This window comes from Helicoverpa armigera, chromosome 30, assembly GCF_030705265.1.
Source record: "Helicoverpa armigera isolate CAAS_96S chromosome 30, ASM3070526v1, whole genome shotgun sequence".
Lineage (NCBI taxonomy): Eukaryota > Metazoa > Arthropoda > Insecta > Lepidoptera > Noctuidae > Helicoverpa > Helicoverpa armigera.
This window is the reverse complement of record NC_087149.1, coordinates 4,707,499-4,728,122: the sequence shown is the minus strand read 5'-3', so window position 1 is coordinate 4,728,122 and position 20,624 is coordinate 4,707,499. Positions and strand designations below refer to the sequence as shown.

At 38.4% G+C, this 20,624-nt stretch overlaps 3 protein-coding genes across 3 annotated transcripts in view; 2 read left to right on the top strand and 1 right to left on the bottom strand.

Annotated features, from left to right (window-relative positions):
• Positions 1-8,745, top strand: part of LOC110382688 (poly [ADP-ribose] polymerase tankyrase) — a 30,090-nt gene extending 21,345 nt beyond the window's left edge. Inside the window, 6 exon segments of the mRNA XM_064042916.1 lie at positions 35-198; positions 1,068-1,225; positions 2,591-2,753; positions 4,067-4,193; positions 4,909-5,065; positions 5,743-8,745. Coding sequence (XP_063898986.1) covers positions 35-198; positions 1,068-1,225; positions 2,591-2,753; positions 4,067-4,193; positions 4,909-5,065; positions 5,743-5,808 — 835 coding nt within the window. The 3' untranslated portion in view covers positions 5,809-8,745.
• Positions 8,746-10,023: 1,278 nt separating this feature from the next.
• Positions 10,024-12,736, bottom strand: LOC110383492 (uncharacterized). Its single transcript, XM_049847875.2, is given in 5 exon segments — positions 10,024-10,900; positions 11,242-11,308; positions 11,310-11,402; positions 11,719-11,884; positions 12,328-12,736. Coding segments are annotated over 5 exon segments (1,005 nt in total). The 5' UTR covers positions 12,626-12,736; the 3' UTR covers positions 10,024-10,519.
• A 95-nt stretch (positions 12,737-12,831) lies between these two features.
• Positions 12,832-16,570, top strand: Prosalpha2 (Proteasome alpha2 subunit). Its single transcript, XM_021344284.3, has 6 exons — positions 12,832-12,981; positions 13,169-13,245; positions 13,659-13,757; positions 14,630-14,786; positions 15,205-15,360; positions 16,339-16,570. Exons 1-6 carry the CDS (start codon positions 12,941-12,943, stop codon positions 16,511-16,513), a joined length of 705 nt encoding a protein of 234 aa, XP_021199959.1. The 5' UTR covers positions 12,832-12,940; the 3' UTR covers positions 16,514-16,570.
• Positions 16,571-20,624: the final 4,054 nt, after the last annotated feature.

Sequence of the window (20,624 nt, the reverse complement as noted above, 5' to 3'; positions counted from 1 at the left end):
TAACGGCTGTTAAACCGTCTTTCCTGTCCAACAGCATCGGCCTCGAACAGCTAACGACAGTACTAGAACGCGAACAGATCACCGTCGACATACTGTCGGAGATGTCGCACGAGGACCTCCGCGCTGTCGGCGTCGCCGCCTACGGACACCGACACCGACTGCTCAAAGCCGCCCGGCACAGCCTGCAGGCGGCCTCAGGTATTGTAGTGTACACATCACTCACTAGTGGCTAAGTGGCTACTGTCGGAGATGTCGCACGAGGACCTCCGCGCTGTCAGCTGCAGGTTTAATTACCTAACAAGCCCTAGTGTCAGTGTTTCCTCAAATCCGCCTGACAGCCTCTGACGTGGAATTGTAACAACGACTGCTACTGAGTAGCATTCGGAGACGCTTGAATCTGATTTCGCCGCGGCAACTGTTCTCATGTAAGGAGATCAGTCAGCTGCACATGACATTTATAGTGCAGGCGCAATTGCTTGGACACAATAAGTGCACTCCCTATTCCTTCACTCTCATAACCCGATGGGACGGCAATCCGACACGACCGGTAAGAGATCAGGCGCAGGACCGACATCGCGCTCACCGACGCACGGTGTATCAATCACCAATCTCCAGACTACGGGCTGCTTTGTGAAAGATTATAAAACCCAGAAAGCGATTTCAGCCCGAACCGAGACCTCCATCATAGCAGTCGCGATTGCCACCACTAGACCAACGAGGCAGTCAAACTGTTTAATAAATATATACAGTTACAGCCTTTTTATCGTCCCACTGCTGGGCTGCGGCCTCCTCTCACACCGAGAAGGATTGAGCGTTAATCACCACGCTTGCTCAATGCGGGTTGCTGATTTCAGACTATATAGTCCAGGTTCCCTCAAGATGTTTTCCTTCACCTTTTTATCAGCCATAGAAAGTACATACAAACTTAGAAAAGTTACATTGGTACTTGCCTGACCTGGAATCGAACCGCGCCCTCATACTTGAGAGGTTGGTTCTTTACTTTCTAGGCTACCACGACTTTTTCATGTAATTCCGAACTTTTAAATAAATAATCATTTTTTCAACAGAATGGTACGGCGGTACCACCCTCGTAGAAGTAGCTCCCCCCACAGAGGGAGAATGCGCCGATAGCGAGTACACAATCGTCGAGAGGGAAATGCAGGCCTCCGTGCGAGCACACAGGGACCATGCGGGCGGTACCTTTACGCACTATAATGTTGTTAGGGTAAGTCACTTATGTTCTTTATCAGGCTATACTCTATCTGTGTACCTTATGTAGTTGTAATCAATGTATTAATTTGGGGTGAAAGTACGACAGACGGCCAAAATTTCGTCTAATTACTTAACATGACTCCGTATTTTATTTTCATTCTGTCTGCTGTCATTGAACATCTTTGGCAGTCGTTACGGGTAGTCAGAAGCCAGTAAGTCTGACACCAGTCTGACCAAGGAGTATTGGGTTGCCCGGGTAACTGGGTTGAGGGGGTCAGATAGGGCAGTCGCTCCTTGTAAAGCACTGGTACTCAGCTACATCCGGTTAGACTGGAAGCCGACCCCAACGTAGTTTGGGAAAAAGGCTCGGAGGATGACTCCGTATTTTATTTTAGTTCTGTTTTAGGGCTCCGTACCCAAAGGTTAAAACGGGACCCTATTGTTTTCGCTCCTCTGTCCGTCCGTCCGTCAACTTGCCACCAGGCTGTATCTCAAGAACCGTGATAGTTAGAGAGCTGAAATTTTCACAGATGATGTATTTTTGTTGCCGCTTTAACAACAAATACTAAAACTAGAATTAAATAAATATTTTCGGGGGCTCCCTTACAACAAACGTAGTTTTTTTTTATCCGTTTTACAAATAATGGTACGGAACTCTTCGTGCGCGAATCCGACTCGCACTTGGCCGCTTTTTTCATGAGTTCTTTCCCTCTTTTTTTGCCAACTATGTTGGTGACGGTTTCCAGTCTAACCGAATGCAGCTGAGTACTAGTGTTTTACAAGAAGCGACTGCCTTACCCGAGCAGGCCAATATCCCTTTTGGTAGCACTGGTTGTGAGACTTACTGGCTTCTGACTACCCGTACGTAACGACTGATAAATATGTTCAATGACAGCCGGGACCTACAGCACGAGAAATACATTTTAATGTGCTATTCGAAACACAGTTATTGGTATACTTGGAAAGTACATACAAACTTAGAAAAATTGCATTAGTACTTGCCTGACCTGAAATCGAATCTATACTCAAACTTGAAAGGGTTAAGTCTTTACCACTAGGCCACCACAACTTTTGACTCAATTCTCTCTTCCCGAGTAACATAGGCTAAATTCTATCCCGGTGCGGACAGTAGTTCCCACGGGACGCTGGAAAACGGCTGGTGCTAAATAAATCAACAATCTTTTTAAGACTTTTAATGTCATTTTAGCTATGTAAAACCACCTTGTTGGTGGACGTCCTACGCTGCGCTTACTAGTTGAATGCAGGTCGCTTCCAACAGGTATCTGTGGAGATCAAAGGGGGAGGCCTATGTTCAGCAGTGGACGTCCTATGCCTGATATGATGATGATGATGTAAAACCTGTATTTTCCCCCTACAGATACAAAAGCTAGTGAACGGTCGCCTCTGGGAGCGGTACCAGCACCGGCGCCGCGAGGTGACGGAGGAGGCGGGCGCGCACAACGAGAGGATGCTGTTCCACGGCAGCCCGTTCATCAACGCCATCGTGCAGAAGGGCTTCGACGAGCGACACGCTTATATCGGTCAGGGTGCCTTATTGCTATGTGCTTAGAGTTTCATATTGAAGTGGCTTTGGATGTGTCTCTGTAAGAAATAATGGCGGGTGTATTGGTGATATTTTGGACCTTATCCCTGTGTTCTTTAGGTTTGATATTGAGCTACCTTTATCCTTGCTGCTCATAGGTAAGTTAAAGTATTCTAAACTTTATTTCTAGGATTCTAAGGTCTTCGGATGACATGCTTACATAGGTAAGAATTGCAACCTTATTTCTATGGTTTTAAGGTATGTAATTGAGCTGCCTGTTACTTTTATATGTGTTTGAGTATTATAACCTTTGTGTCTATGGCGTTAGTGTCTAATGTTAGGCTGGTAGTGTCTTAAGAAAGCATTCGATTGGAAGTACGTTTAAATAGACAGGAATTTTAGGCTTTATTGTGTAGTGTCTACAGTCTTATTACTATGACGACAAGGTTTAGCTATGGTCCTGCTAAAGACACAGTGGGTAGTAGTGTTTTGGACCTTATGTCTAAGACAATAGGGTCTTAAGTGAGCTAGTCCTCTGTCGCTCGGTAGTGCTTGTAGTAGTGGTGGTGTATGTTCGCTACCAGCACCGGCGCCGCGAGGTGACGGAGGAGGCGGGCGCGCACAACGAGAGGATGCTGTTCCACGGCAGCCCGTTCATCAACGCCATCGTGCAGAAGGGCTTCGACGAGCGACACGCTTATATCGGTGAAATCATCTGCCTATATAGAATTTTCATTTCGTTGGGGGCGGCTTCCAGTTTAATCGGATGCAGCTGAGTGCCAGTGTGCCACATGGAGCGATTACGTATTTGTCTTTCTCAAACCGGATTGGTCGATAGACTTTCTGCGGTATGAATTATCGTAACTACCAAAGACGTTTCAAATGACAGCGAAACACAGAGGATCGCGTCACAACATAGATGGATCGACCGTGCCAACAGTTGCCTAACCTAATGATCCCTATATACTCCTCTTTTAAACTCCCCTTTAACACTCCCTCATGTACTCTCCATATAAACTCCCTCTTATCCTTCCCCTTTAAAGTCCCTCATGTACTCTCCTTTATATACATATTCCTTACGTATTCATATACATCTTTATGTACCATTTCTGTACTTCGTTATGTACCTCTTTATGCTCCTTCATGAATCTGAATTTTGGGGTGGGAATTTTTAACCTTATCAGAAATTAGTCTACTTTTTTTTTAACTAAATAAATTACAATATGCCATTTTATTTAGCTATTTTATATTTTAATATTAAACATAAACTAATTTATAACAATATGTATATTCTCTCGTTTTTTATTCCAGGCGGCATGTTCGGCGCCGGCATCTACTTCGCGGAGCACTCGTCCAAGAGCAACCAGTACGTGTACGGCTTCGGCGGCGGCTCCGGCTGTCCCGCGCACAAGGACAGGAGCTGCTATCTGTGCCACAGGTAATATTGTACTCCCAGGAGGCATGCTCGGCGGCGGCTCCGGCTGTCCCGCGCACAAGGACAGGAGCTGCTATCTGTGCCACAGGTAATATTGTACTCCCAGGAGGCATGTCTGACAACCAGTCTTGTTATTGACCTTATGTCTTCCGATAACAAGATTTATGTTCGAGTAATGGTAATGATTATGAACTTTCTTAATCATCTCCCGCGACTTTTCTCAATTATGTTGGGGTCGGTTTCCAGTCTAAACGGATGCAGCTGAGTACCAGTGTTTGGCATGGAGCGACTGCCTATCTAACCTTGTCAATCCAGATACTTGGGCTACTCAAGTTGTCAGACTTTTTGGCTTGTGACGACTGCCAAAGATATTCAACTGATAGCCGAGACTCACTAGTTCCTCGTGTCTTCGGAAACACAAAAGAACTCGTTATGACAAGGTGGTGACTTATCCACGGATCGACAAATTCAAGCGTTGATCGCACGATTCGAAGCTTCGTTTTAGCCACGAGGTCTTCACATAATACTATTGTACTTTCCCTCCTTTATATACTCCCTTATGGATTCTCTTATATACTTCCTTATATTCTTCGTTATATCCTTTGTTATGTACTCCTTTATGTAGACACGTATTCCTGGAACCTGACCCCAACATAGTTAGGAAAAGGCTCGGGAAAATGATGATGACGTGTTTTTCAAAGTATTAATTTGTTTCCAGACAAATGCTGCTATGCCGCGTGACCCTCGGCCGCGCCTTCCAACTGCTGAGCGCGATGAAGATGGCGCACGCTCCCCCGGGACACCACTCGGTGGCGGGCCGGCCTTCCCAGGGGGGGCTGTGCTTCCCCGAGTACGTCGTCTATAGGGGGGAACAGGTAGGATAGACTGTAGAAATCTATAATAAAAATGAATCGCAAAATGTGTTGGTAAGCGCATAACTCAACAACGCCTGGACCAATTTGGCTAATTCTTTTTTGTTGTGTTTGTTATTGTCAGGAGAAGGTTCTTATCAAAAAAAAAATAGGGTAAAGTAGAGAAGTCAGTTGACGGGAGCGAAGCCGCGGGCAAAAGCTAGTATAGATATAGAATAGTGGTGAGGAGGTATGAGAGCAGAGAGTAAAGCTCATCATACCTCGCACTAAAGGGAGGATCCTCCGACCGGACAGGTGTTTTTGTCCGGTGGGCTACTGCCCGACAGTTGTTGTCGGGGTGATCTATCTGTGTTCACTGTGCGCGCGAACACTGCATGTGTTTTGATTTGCATTTTGATTTAACTTGGCAGTAATATGTATTTCAGAATAACTTATGATGAACGTACATCTGTCGGATCCAACCACCACAAAATCTAAAATTCATCTTGTACGACCATTTCGATTCTAATAAATATGCGTTTACCATAATTCACAATTTTTGGCATTCACAGGTTTAATTTTTGATTCCAATTATTTTAAATTAGCCTCAAATATACCTACATAAAAAATAACAGTCCTTTAGCAAAACATTTTTCATTAAATTTCACCTTATTAATAAAAGATTTTCTATCATTTTCCAGGCTTACCCAGAATACCTGATCACCTATCAGATTGTGAGCGGGGAACCGAACTCAGGTACCGTGTGAAAGTGACCGACAGTGCTCAGTGCGTTGTGTGGACTCTGCGGCATATCGACTGATGCTAGCCGATAATCGTCATTACCGTTACGATAAACGTCATTACCGTTACGATAACCGTCATTACCGTTACGATAAACGTCATTACCGTTACGATAACGTCATTACCGTTACGATAATCGTCATTACCGTTACGATAAAGGTCATTACCGTTACGATTACAAGCGTAATTATCGTTAAAATTACATACGGTAATAAATATGGATATGACAATGAAAATGAACTTTATTATCGTTATGATTGCTATGGTAGTAAACGTTATTACCGTTACGATTACATACGGTAATTAACGTAATTATCGGTACGATTACAATCGGTAATAAATGTTATTATTATCACGGTTATCGTTTACGATTACATACTGTTATAAACGTAGTTATCCTTACAATTACATGTTTGTAATTACCGAAATTATCCTTACTTTTGTCGTTCGTAATAGTATGTAATCATAACGATAATTTTAGGCTTTAGTAACGATGGTATTGTTTACAATTACCGTGATAATAATGAGGTTATTTTCAATGCTGAATGAAGATTTTTGCCAATAAATACTGCCGTATCCTTTATGATAGTTTTCAGCTCTTAATAATGATAATTATAACAGGTTATCCTGATACTATAGTTATAGTATAATCATCGGCAAGTATATTGAGCCCTGACCTTCACCTGCGCAGAAGTGATTTATTGGTTTATTGCCTTAAGTGTACAGTGCGCAAAGCGATCCCCACTCTTCCGCCGAGAGCTCAATATCCGTGCCGGTAACTATAACGATCTATCATGAAGTTGCTACAGTGGTTTATTACAAAAGTGTCATTTCGTAACGGTAATGTAATGGTCATGATGTAACATTTAAGATAGAAATGACATGTGAATTTTTGTATTATTGTTTTTTTTAATTATTTCGTTTATTTCCAAACTTATGAATTGACTGTCATCGCGTTTGTATTAAAAGCTTTAAAAGAGGCTGCTTATTTTTTTAATTTTAAATTGGTTTCAGTCGTTTTTGAGATGATTGCTATTTGAATTTAACAGACTGACAGTGGTAGACTTAGTTTTATGATAAAACTAGCTGTTACTCGCGGTTTTACCCTCGTCTCATGAGAACTGCTATGCGCACCTGGATAAAAATATTGCTGGGTTGTTACATGTACCCGCTACTCTCAGGAACAACTAAGAAGATTTGAGAAAAAAATCAGTATTAGATAGACCATTTATCGAGGAAGGCTGCTATATATACTTTTTATCCAGGTGCGCGGAGTACTTCCCACGGAATGGCGGAAGCTAGTATTATGTATAGAGATTCACATGTCATTTTATTTCAAAATACAATTACAAAACTTGACATTGTGTCGAAAATATTTTTGCTGAAATAAAGTGAGTGGATATATAAATAAATACATACATAAATATAATATTCTTCTTTGTATATAAACGGAAAATTTTCAATAGTAGTTTTTTAGAATTTTAACCGCTTTTTTTTAAGAAAAAATTGGGTGACACGGCTGTAACCCGACTGCCAAGAAGAGTTAAATTATTACAACTTTTAACGGAGGCTTTTGTAGTCAGAAGCTAGTAAGTCTGACATGCATGTATGCAACCCGGAACAATAAAAAGTCTGATGATGATGAACACAAAAAAAAACTAGGTACTAGGCCTATATTTTCTGTCAGAAAACTGAGCTCAACTGAGCTGAAAAGATTTTTAAAATCATGATAGACCGTGGTATAACCTTGTCACCTAATATTTTCAACCTGAAAACGGTTTAATCAGTAGTATGATTAAAGTATTGTAATTTTTGAAAAACAAAAATTCATAGCTTTGGAATTGACATCAACGATCAAAAATAGCTTTGAGAAAGTTAAACACTTCTGATTTTCGAAAAGTTTCAAAACTAATTTTATTTATCTTTGGAAAGGCCCGTTAAATTGGTGGGTCCCGGCTGTCATTTGAACATCTTTGGCAGTCGTTACGGGTAGTTAGAAGCCAGAAAGTCTGAAAGCCAGTCTTACCAAGGGGTAACGACCTTATGTCTTCCAATATCAGCATTTAAGAATGGGAAAACTTATAATAACTTGTGATATGTGTGTGCAATGTCAATTTCTCAGCTATATAAAAACTGACTTTGGATAATAATGTTTTAATAATATTACCGCCTCTGACTGTTAGTAATTTGTATATTCAAGAAATATTCTAACTAGGTAGACTGGAATTTTCAAAAATCTGACAACCAGTCTTACCAAGGGGTATTGGGTTGCCCGGGTAACTGGGTTGAGGAGGTCAGATAGGCAGTCGCTCCTTGTAAAACACTGGTTACAACTGAATTTTGGACTGAATTCCAGTCTACCTAAGGCTGAGAAATGTAGATTTACTTACATAAAAAGTTATGTGCATCTAGCAAGAATGTACTAATATATAACATATTTTTTTAAATTATTCGTTTTATTGATCATATTTATTTTAATTTATAATGTATATCAATATTTTATGACACATTATGATTCGCATATAACTAACCTATCTGGACTGTTTATTTTACATAGCTTTTCCCGCGGTTTCACCCGCATCCCGTGGAACTACTGGAACTACTGCCCGTACCGGGATAAAATATAGCCTATGTTACTCAGGAAGAGTGTAGCTTCCTAACAGTGAAAGAATTTATCAAATCGATTCAGTAGTTTTGGAACCTTTATGGACAATTTATAAATATAATTTTATATTAGTACATTGTTGTTCAACATTACGACTGTATTACTGCGTTTAAATAAATACTGTTCGAGTAAGAGCCTAATTCATAGTTTCTTTGAAAGTATTTGTGAAGAATAAAACGTCGCGTGAGTATTTTGTATATCTAGTTATAAAATTGAGGAATAAAATTCTGAATATTGATGCTTTTTGGATTCATTTGTTAACTGATTTTCCAAAAAACGAACTAAAACGTAGCTGTGTTGAGGAGGCCAGGGGCCCGATTCCCTAACTAAGTTAATAATGTCAAAATTGAATAGAAATCGAATCGTTGGTTTGCGATTGGTCTGCCATTTTGATGATTTTGGTCTATACGGTAGTTTGCTCTACAATCATATTGCAATCGTCAATCATTTGCAGACAAAATGATTCATTATTGAATGACAGAAAAGGATAAAGACGTTTATTTCCAAGAAAAAATAGCGGAATGCCACAGACGCTTCAATCGTAATCAAATCGTGATTGGATCTCAGTCGAATCGAATCGTATGTCGCTCAAAATTAGGAGAATCGGGCCCTGAGTGCTGATTCCGAGTTTTGTGTGCGTTCGCAACTCGATCCGTATTTATAAGCCTATTGAAATAAAGAGTCGTATGCTACGTCACATGATTTAGATATTACATGTTAATTCATTTTGCCGGTTAATAATGCTTACACTCGCAAAAGTGAGCTGGAGTGTTATACGACCAAGTACCAAGTACCGATGACAGACTTTATTAAATAAACAATTCTATGATATGTGCTACGTGATTCAATGGTATGATAATCTTCGCATCGAAAAAATTTACTTGCAAAACTCGCACTAGGCACTCTGATATGCAGTCGCTCCTTGTGGCACACTGGTACTCAGCTACATCCGGTTAGACTGGAAGCCGACACCAACATAGTTAAGAAAAGGCTCGGGAGATGGGTGGATTTTTCAAAAAAGAGGTATGTTTTCTTTTCCTGATCTATCAAATTATTTAGTTCGAGATTGTCCACTACGAGCATAAGCTAGTTGATCAAATACTCAGGGGAACCCATTTTATAAGGTACCAAAACAAACGAAAGAATTTGCGCTTTGTTCTTAGTACGTTAGGTAAGCAACTGCTGTTGAGGTGACAATTTGAATGGGTGGGGTTAAGCAACTATTGGTGAGGTTGCAAGTTAATGGGTGGGGTTAAGCAACTATTGGCAAGGTTGCAAGTTGGATGGGTGGAGTTAAGCAACTATTGGTAAGGTTGCAATTTGGATGGGTGGGGTTAAGCAACTATTTGGAAGGTTGCAATTTGGATGGGTGGGGTTAAGCAACTATTGGTAAGGTTGCAAGTTGGATGGGTGGGGTTAAGCAACTATTGGTAAGGTTGTAAGTTGGATGGGTGGGGTTAAGCAAGTATTGGTAAGGTTGCCATTTGGATGGGTAACGTAAATAAGACCTCATAAATATTGACTAGATTCGTTTATTTATTATGAAATAAATAACAACTATTATAAGTACGATATTGTATATTTTAAATACAAACATTTTAAATGCTAATTATATTTTTGTTACCTACAATAAATTAATAACTTCTAACTTAACTAATATCAGATATGTAGATCTTGATATCCGAGTGCAGTCATAAGAATACTGTAGCAAATAAATTGAATTGAATTAAAATTGAAATTGCAAGAAACGAAAAGCTTAAAAGATTTTGCACAATCATAAATTCATTATGAAAAAAAAATCTTATGGACGACTAGAAAATTAAAAAGGTACCGTTTTTCGCTTCAATGTCCATAAAATATAATTTAGCTTACACTCATAAAAAAAAGCAATTAAGACCATAAATTACCAAGTAAATTAGTAAAAAAACAATCATAGGCCTTCATTTCAACTTACACGTATAAAAACATCAAATTCTCCTAATTCAACTACAATCAAAAACCTACTCTACCACTTAGGCACAAGGATTCAAATCGCCTGTCATATTAATATGCGAACATGTAACTTTTTGCCCCGTGGGTACTGCTATTCTGAACAATTTCCCTTGAGGCATACATACACACACTTTAAACTGTCCCGTACCTTGGCTGTACTTATCTGTCCTATTAACAGTGGCCGCTATAGGAAGGTATCTAACATCTATAAAAACGCCTTCTTTACCGCTCAATACTATAGAACCATTAATTGATTTAAGGTAAATATCTTGGTCGGCACTCCAGAACAATTCTTTGGATTCCATGTGAGTTCCTTCAGCCCCTCGAAGGTGAGCGGACGTCTCGGAGCGAAGGGTTAGATCCTCGTCGACCGGTGATGTTATGCGTTTCACTGATATTTGCTGGAAATAATAAGTAATTCATTTTAGATAGTATGGATATTTTCATTTAAAGCAGTGAATTGAGAAAGAAGTGATTCATCAGGAATTAAATAAGACCTAAAATTGTACCCTGTGGAAGACCTCTGATTAACTAGCATCCTGAATGTGAATATCTTAGATTTTTTATTTTCACTGTCTGGATGTTAAAATACAAAGTAAAACCCTTCATTTAAATAAGGCAGGCAGAGCAATTTTGACGTGAATTTACATATTATTATCATGCCCTCAATCAAAGGCTTTGAAAGGTTAAACTGAGGAACTCCCTTTTGTAGGTCGGTTAAATAACAAAATTGAAAACCAACCTTAGCATGCAAATTATTAACTCCATCAGGTATATTCATGTCAGCGGCTGCGGTACTGAACACCACCTCCCGAGTCAGGGTCTATCAGCTCCAGAGCGTTCACTCCACGTACAAACACTCCAGATGTGTTTACTGTCAGTTTGTTCTCGTAGCGAGATGGTCTGGAAAGTAATATAACAATAGAGAATTGTGGTCAAGATTAGATATAATTTGATAGGCAGAGTATAGTATAGTGAACAATAGACAGAGTTACTTTTGCACTGACTAAGTATATTTCTATCTATATACTAATTACTAAAATATAAAGTTGCCTATATGTTATTCTGATATAATATGTACTAGGTGTCCCCACAGTGATCCCAACAAAATATAGCATATTTTACTCAGGGATAGTCTAGTTTAGGGTACAAAGAAACAAAATATGTTTCCTCTTTATTGTCCCTTTATAACAGTGTAATAAATTAATTAAGTACTTACTTGACTTGCAAATTGAACATAACAGATCCATTCTCACTAGAAATAGTCATTGGAGTGTCTCGGAAGCTCTCAATGAGTCCGTCCTTCTTGTACAAGTGCTCAAAGTCTGTGTCTCCGAAGAACTTGATAGCGTTATGTTCCGGCAGGAATTCCATGCTCTCCATTCCTAGAAAAGTTGTTATATTTTAAGTATTTACTTGCATATAAATAGATAACATTTTTAATGTAGTTTATAAAGATATGATTATGATATATGTGATAAACATTAAAAAATAGATGACCAATGATCGGGAACAGGGGCCAAGCTTAGCTAATAATTATTAATTACACATTCAATAGTAATATTTATTTATTAATTAATAAACACAATTTCAATCAACAGTCCTAACACTTCTAGTGTTGATAGTTGGAGCATATGTTTACTTATGTTTTGGCTTTTACAAAATGTGACCTACTAACATAGGAAACTGGGTCATATCAAAACCATAACAATTCCAAAGGAGTAGATAATGTATTCAGAAGAACACATTGAATTTTATTCACTTATGTGTTTAGAATCTTCGAAGAAGATATGACTTAGTTGGAACATAAATAAATAAAAATATTTACCTTGACCAAGCCTCAACACAGCCAAAATAGTGAATGTAAGAATTAAATTTCCTATAGCTAGGATAAATAGTAGACAGACGAGCGTCCAAAAAGCGAATGTCTTCCTCCCTTTATGCACCGCTTTCGTCACATCATTTCCATTCTTATCGGAATAATTCTTGACTCCAGAATTCTTAGGGAACAACTGACTATGGGTAGGCGTTTTCGTTATTAAAGCTTTTTCAGCCCGATTTCTCTCCAACGTGCCTTCAGACATGGTATCGGAGGCTGGTGACACTCCACGGAGCCCGACTAGCATAACGCACTAGGGTTTATTTAACGTTTATAGCAAAAAGATCATTAAAATTAAAAATAGCTTCGCTGGAGTAAATATACGTCAATCAAATTATTGAGCGAATACTCGACGTTCTCATTGGTTGATTGATTAGCCAATCAAAAACTAGACTAAGATTTGATAACAAGGATTTTCAGTTTTAAAAAAATTAGATTAGTCGAAACCAGTTCGTCTGAAAAGGCATAAGATCCATAGAGCAAAGAAGTTTATTTTGTTTTTGACGTTTCATCATTGCTGACAACATGACGCCGCTAAATTTTGACAATTTGCTTTGTAATCATGGCGTCCGAACGTTACAGTTTCTCTCTCACCACTTTTAGGTAAAAAAACTATTTATTTACGTGTTTAATTGTGCTAAAAACTGTTAAATTACCATAACCGACAATGTGAGAACCTATTCAATGAATTTTAACAGTTGGTTTCTTACTATTTTGATGGTTTTCGGTGTACGAAAGTCCGAGTGTATGTTTAGTGTAATTTCAATCATAATTGTTAATTTTTTCACAGCCCTTCAGGGAAATTAGTTCAAATCGAATATGCGTTAGCTGCCGTAGCCGCCGGCGGGACATCCGTCGGTATCAAAGGTAAGTTTTGTTTATTTGTTAGGTTATATTAGCGTCCATAGTTTTGTGCAAGTTCATAGACCGTGTAAAAGTTGGAAAAATGTCATGACTAACTTTGGAGTCATGTGCATTTAAAACCCAATTGACTACCCCAGAACTTATGAGACTCGTATTAATTTACTATTGTTTAACAATGACTTGTCAAAATATTGATGTGTATTAAACTATCAATCTATAAACTATATTCCTCTGCCTACCTATTTCTCAAAATTAAAAACACTTCCCAACTATAAAAATGCTGGTGTAACAGCTTTAACAAAAACTTCAATAGCACAAAACACAATCATACACTTAGAATGATGAAACATGTAAAATCATACTTTCCTCATAACTCCAACTGTTCTATATCTAATCACCTCTCTGCTTACTTCCAGCATCCAATGGCGTGGTGATAGCCACAGAGAACAAGCACAAGAGCATCCTGTATGATGAGCACAGCGTCAACAAGGTCGAGATGATCACCGGACATATAGGTTTGTAGTATTTATGTTATTAGACATACTGTTTTATATTCTGGATCTTAGAACAGCCAGAATATGATTAACTGCAATGATTTTCAATAAAAACAGATGTCATCATTATTTGCTTAGCCTTTCCCCAAGTATGTATGGGTGTTTTACTAGGACTGACTGCTTAACTGACCTCCACAATTCAGTAGCCTGGGGATTCCCTTACATCTTAGTAATATTAAATTAGAATAAGGGCAAAGAACTGATGATAAAACTCATACATATTGTAGACTAGCTTTTGCCCGCGGCTTCGCTCCCGTCAACTGACTTCTCTACTTTACCCTATATTTTTTTTCATAAGAACCTTCTCCTGACAATAACAAACACAACAAAAAAAGAATTAGCCAAATTGGTCCAGGCGTTGTTGAGTTATGCGCTTACCAACACATTTTGCGATTCATTTTTATATTATAGATATACTGTTTTATGTTCTGGATCTTAGAACAGCCAGGATACAATAATGTTTTTTTTTTCTTTATAAATCATGCCTAAAGTAACAATTTTAAATTGTAGCATATAACACTGATTCTTCTTGTTATGGAGTGAGCTGTAGGTTTAACCATCTAAGAAGACTAGTGCTCAGTTTCAGAGTTTTCTCAAATCTGCCAGACAACCTCCAATGTGGTATTGTAACAATGACTGCTAGTGATATTTAATTAATGAGTCATGTTGTCATACATACAGATATGTAGAGATGATTATTCTATATATTATTTCATGTTTTACTCCTATTTATATAGATTATAGAGCCGCCTTGTACAACAAAAAGCCAAATACAAGACGTGACAAACCTCCTAAAAAGAGAGCATTTATTTATAGCCAACACTATTTTCCAGGTATGGTGTACTCAGGCATGGGTCCGGACTACCGCCTCCTCGTCACCCAGGCCCGCAAGATGGCACAGCAATACTTCCTGATGTACCACGAGCCGATACCCACGGCGCAGCTCGTGCAGCGAGTAGCTACTGTCATGCAGGAGTATACACAGTCTGGGTGAGAGTTGCAGAATTTTGAAGAAGTGTGTTTTCTAACTAGAGGATGGAAATTAGATGTGGTTCTGACTTTATTATTAAGAATCTCTTGTGTCATCTTTCTCCAAGTAGAATTAATCTAATTTATCGAGTACGAGAGTGTTGGAAACTAAACTCATACAATTTTAGCACTGTTTTCGAGACTTTGGACAGTTGTCTTCATGGGTGGGTAAAAACGATTGACGAAATACACATTTGGTATAGCTTTCAACAAACCTTTAGTTGTCATGAAATATTGTGGAAGTTGTTTTGCAGAAACCATGTTTATGAGATGGACCACAAGCTCATACTTTTGCCTGGAATTTTTGCAGACCGCCATTGAGTTTAACAAAAACAACCTTTACATGATAATCAACCTAACCTCCATTAAACCTCCACAGTGGTGTCCGTCCCTTCGGAGTCTCACTGCTGATCTGCGGCTGGGATAGCGACAGGCCGTACCTGTTCCAGTGCGACCCTTCAGGCGCCTACTTCGCGTGGAAGGCCACCGCTATGGGCAAGAACTATAATAATGGCAAGACTTTCTTGGAGAAGAGGTTTGTGCTACTCATAATGTTTATGATCTACTTATTTAAGGTGCATCAACAGTAATACATCATTATCTTTATATGAGCCAGTTACAGTCCACTGTAAAATGTAGGCCTTCCCCAATGCCGTCAACTAGCAATACATAAGAACTACAATATGAAAGCATGGGCATTTTTGTATGAACACTGTTTCACACATTTTAACATTGCTCAACAGTGACTAATTAAAAACATATTTCATATAAAAGCTCTTGAAGAGCGCTTTATTTTAATCTACTGTAGCGAAATTCGAATCTAGCGCGAACCTGGTGTTTTAGATCATTTCATCATAGTTTCTTGACAGTTTTCGTCAATTCTTGAAGACAATTTAAACCATGTAACTGTATAGATTAAGTTTGTCCTAACTTATAAATGCAAATGTAAACTCGTGTCTTTTAAATGTAATTTGGTACTAGCTAGACTAAGAAATTTTATACACCACTTTTTATCCTAGTGCAGGAAATAGTGGACAACATACAGGGGCCCGATTCTCCTAATTTTACTTAAGCGACTTTCGATTCACGTTCGACTCGATTCGACTGAGATCCAATCCCGACTCGGTTACTATTGAAGCGTATGTGGCATTCCGCTATTTTTTCTTTGAAATAAACGTTTTTATCCTTTTCTGTCATTCAATAATGAATCATTTTGTCTGCAAATGATTTACGATTGCAAAATGATTGTACAGCAAACTACCGTATAGACCAAAATCATCAAAATAGCAGACCAATCGCACACCAATCAAATGTCAATCGAATACGAGTGGTCTTTTATTAGTAGCAGAATGCCCGATATGATTAAAACTGCTATTACGATCATATTGCGATTCGATTTCGATTCGATTTTTACATTATTAACTTAGGACAATCGGGGCCCAGTTTTACACATACATAGTTTTTCAAGAAACTATTTTTTTTTTTAATAAAACCTTTTTACACCAATACCCAGGTACACAGAAGAACTAGAACTAGATGACGCTGTCCACACAGCGATCCTCACTCTCAAGGAAGGCTTCGAAGGTCAGATGACGGCAGACAACATTGAAGTAGGCATATGCGACGCCGCCGGCTTCCGGAGACTCGAGCCCGCGCACGTCAAGGATTATCTGGCTAACATCCCCTAAGAATGTCTTAATTTTATATATGTAAAACTGAATTATTAAAAGAAAAGTGTTTTTTTTTTTATGTATAGTTGGTTCTTTTAATTTTCCTGAGGGTTGGATTTCTCGCACCGAGATGAAAAGTGGCCTGTATGTTATATTGAAGTATAAGTTATCAAGTTTCATCAATATCAGTACTTACAGCCTTTTGCATGTCAAACTTTTGCCTTTCAAGTATTAGCGATAATAAACATTATTAAATCTCGTCAAATAAGTTTGCCGATCCGGGTATTGCTAACGTACCTACGATGATAGTCAAAACATAGAAAGAAAAACACTAGGGATGGATTGCACCATTTAACTATAACGATAACCAAATCATAGCCAGCCCTATACTTTCCGCCCATTGGTTACATCGGCGATTTGACTACTGAAAATGGTTCGGTTATCGTTATAGTTAAATGGTGCAACTCACCGTAAGTATAGCTTTTGCCAAATTACCATTTGATACTTCACGCATATTTTGGTCAAAGCAAACTTGTGAAAAACGTACCAACGCCATCTATCTATCCTGTGAGACACTAGGTACCTAGGTAAGTTGTTCCCTTGCCTTTATGCTCTAGTTGGGTATAAACCCGAAAGGCGAAGACCCCTTGCATTCAAGTCTCTCCTCTGACGACTATCGAACCAACAAGTGTGAATGAAATGCACAATATTGACCATATTGGAATTTTCAATAAATATTTATAAAAATCTGCAACGGAAATCGGATTGTCTCAAAATAGAAAATAAAAAATCAAGTATTCATGTACCTATGTCGAAAAATAAAATAAAATCATTTATGAAGTAAAAAGTAGTAGAAGAGAAAGTTACTTGATGTTCATTGTAAATTATGACTCATTACAAAAAGGGTTTTCCCGGATTTCTGACAGAGTGCGCTGGTTACCCCCAAGGAAAAAAGTAATCTATAAATATTTATTAGGTGCATATCTATAAGTATGTAGTACATACACACCACACCGGGTTAGTGCTTTATCCGATTACCTTTTTAATATGAAATACATATAAGAATACTTCGGCTCAGCAACGCGTACTTATTACAAGTGAAAAAAAAAATCTTTTTAATCTCCCGCCTCCAGAATAGTTCGCATGTACCTACATATTTTTATTCGTTCGTAAAATCCGTATTTCTCTTAAGCCGCATATCATTTACGTAAATATTAATCAAAATTTTGTCAGCATGATCTTTATCGCGTATTGATACGGTGTTATTTTAATATAGATTTTATCTAAATTACGAAACACAACAAAATAAACAATGTATTGGTCCAATTTTTAAAATTTAAAGTGATGTGCCTATATCGATTTCTTTTTGCAATTCATTCGGTCTTTCATTCACCCACCCCATTATTGCATTTTTGCAAATCCAGAAGGATTTGCAAAAATGCAAATCCTTCTGGATTTGCATTTGGATTTGGATAGTCGAAGTTTAATCCCAACATAGTTTGAATGAAAGCTAGTAGGTTGCATCACCATCATCATTATATCAATACTAGGTTTTCTACTGCAGAACAGAGGCCTCCCTCACTGATTTCAAAAAGGACTAGAGAAGTGGCCTGCCAGATAATTGACTCCCTTAATAAACGGTATACTATTTGGCCACGGTAGCTGGGAAGCAGTGGATGCGGAGATCTGAAAATCGCGAAAAATTTACTAAGTACCACGATCCAGCAGCAGACGTCTTTCGGCTAACACGGCAGTATCTATAAGCCACCAGCATGCATCTGGAGCTCGGCACTCGAACATACTGTAATTAAAGTTAAAATATCAATTTAATAATAACGTTTATTACACACTAAACTGCCGTTTCACAAGATAAAAGAAGGCTTATCAAAATAATAATGATTGAGCACTATCTTACAATAAATCAGGACGCTAGGACTTAGCTAATCTGAGTTGATAAGGTTCTGAATACTTTACGCATATGTGTGAAGTATGTAGCTAGTTTATTCACAAGTTAGTTTGACTTCATCGTCATAAGCCTCATCAAGTTTTGCCGCATGATAACGCGCTTACGCGCGTATCGTACGAGAGTCGTACCGCGTATGCGCGCAAACAATTGACGACTACCGGTTCGTATGCTAGAACCTGGAACACTTTTTTATTTACTTATTTTAACCATTTATGAACACAGTTAATACATGACAGAAGAAGTAATATCATATAGTACAGTTTACTGCTTAATTCCGTGAAAATTGGACAAACTATCACACAAACACGCTTCCTTCACAATACCTAAATATTGACACACGTTTTCGATAAACCCGTTAAAACATATCTGATTGAAGATTCGTGCTCGCTATCTGAGATAAGGGCGTATAACACCGGGTGTTGACGCAAGTGGTCGCTGGTTACGTTAAATATAATCCTTATCTCTATCAAGATTTTCCTTAAAAAGACCGATAGACTAGCGTAAAACTGCCTGAAGTTAAAACCCACAGAGTAAACGGTTCGATATCAAATCCTCGTATGTATATGAAAATGAAAGACTGATTTTTAGGTCTAGCCAATATTCTCGCATCCTGACACTATGAATGCCATGTATTTACACGGCATTTTTGCAAATCCTTCTGGATTTGCATTTGGATTTGGATAGTCGAAGTCACCATAGAAATGGTGACTTCGACTGTGATTACGAAATATGTCTTGACTTCGATTAATATTATAAATATGTACTTGTACTGCGAAAGCGATTTTTATATGAGTTTTAACTAAGTGTCGAAAACTGATCCGATGAAATTTTGCTTAAAAGCAGGTTTGAAAAATTTATTTGGAGTGAAACTGTAAATGATTTAATTACTGTGTGTTTTACGGGATACAACGACTGAAACTGACTTATAGCCGTGTAAATACATGGCATTCATAGTGTCAGGATGCGAGAATATTGGCTAGACCTAAAAATCAGTCTTTCATTTTCATATACATACGAGGATTTGATATCGAACCGTTTACTCTGTGGGTTTTAACTTCAGGCAGTTTTACGCTAGTCTATCGGTCTTTTTAAGGAAAATCTTGATAGAGATAAGGATTATATTTAACGTAACCAGCGACCACTTGCGTCAACACCCGGTGTTATACGCCCTTATCTCAGATAGCGAGCACGAATCTTCAATCAGATATGTTTTAACGGGTTTATCGAAAACGTGTGTCAATATTTAGGTATTGTGAAGGAAGCGTGTTTGTGTGATAGTTTGTCCAATTTTCACGGAATTAAGCAGTAAACTGTACTATATGATATTACTTCTTCTGTCATGTATTAACTGTGTTCATAAATGGTTAAAATAAGTAAATAAAAGTGTTCCAGGTTCTAGCATACGAACCGGTAGTCGTCAATTGTTTGCGCATACGCGGTACGACTCTCGTACGATACGCGCGTAAGCGCGTTATCATGCGGCAAAACTTGATGAGGCTTATGACGATGAAGTCAAACTAACTTGTGAATAAACTAGCTACATACTTCACATATGCGTAAAGTATTCAGAACCTTATCAACTCAGATTAGCTAAGTCCTAGCGTCCTGATTTATTGTAAGATAGTGCTCAATCATTATTATTTTGATAAGCCTTCTTTTATCTTGTGAAACGGCAGTTTAGTGTGTAATAAACGTTATTATTAAATTGATATTTTAACTTTAATTACAGTATGTTCGAGTGCCGAGCTCCAGATGCATGCTGGTGGCTTATAGATACTGCCGTGTTAGCCGAAAGACGTCTGCTGCTGGATCGTGGTACTTAGTAAATTTTTCGCGATTTTCAGATCTCCGCATCCACTGCTTCCCAGCTACCGTGGCCAAATAGTATACCGTTTATTAAGGAGTCAATTATCTGGCAGGCCACTTCTCTAGTCCTTTTTGAAATCAGTGAGGGAGGCCTCTGTTCTGCAGTAGAAAACCTAGTATTGATATAATGATGATGGTGATGCAACCTACTAGCTTTCATTCAAACTATGTTGGGATTAAAGTTCGGTCTAACACTAGCTGAAATCAGCCGGATACCATCTCGGCTTAGTTACTGAATAAAGTAAAAATACATTCCCGAACCGATTGCAGTCTGATATATGCCATGCAAAACGCATC

Excerpts from the sequence above, each read along its gene's own strand:
- Prosalpha2 (XM_021344284.3), top strand. The coding sequence starts at position 12,941 with ATGGCGTCCGAACGTTACAGTTTCTCTCTCACCACTTTTAG. Across the intron at positions 13,758-14,629 it reads GATGATCACCGGACATATAG|GTATGGTGTACTCAGGCATG; the intron begins GTTTGTAGTATT and ends ACTATTTTCCAG. Across the intron at positions 15,361-16,338 it reads AAGACTTTCTTGGAGAAGAG|GTACACAGAAGAACTAGAAC; the intron begins GTTTGTGCTACT and ends ACCAATACCCAG.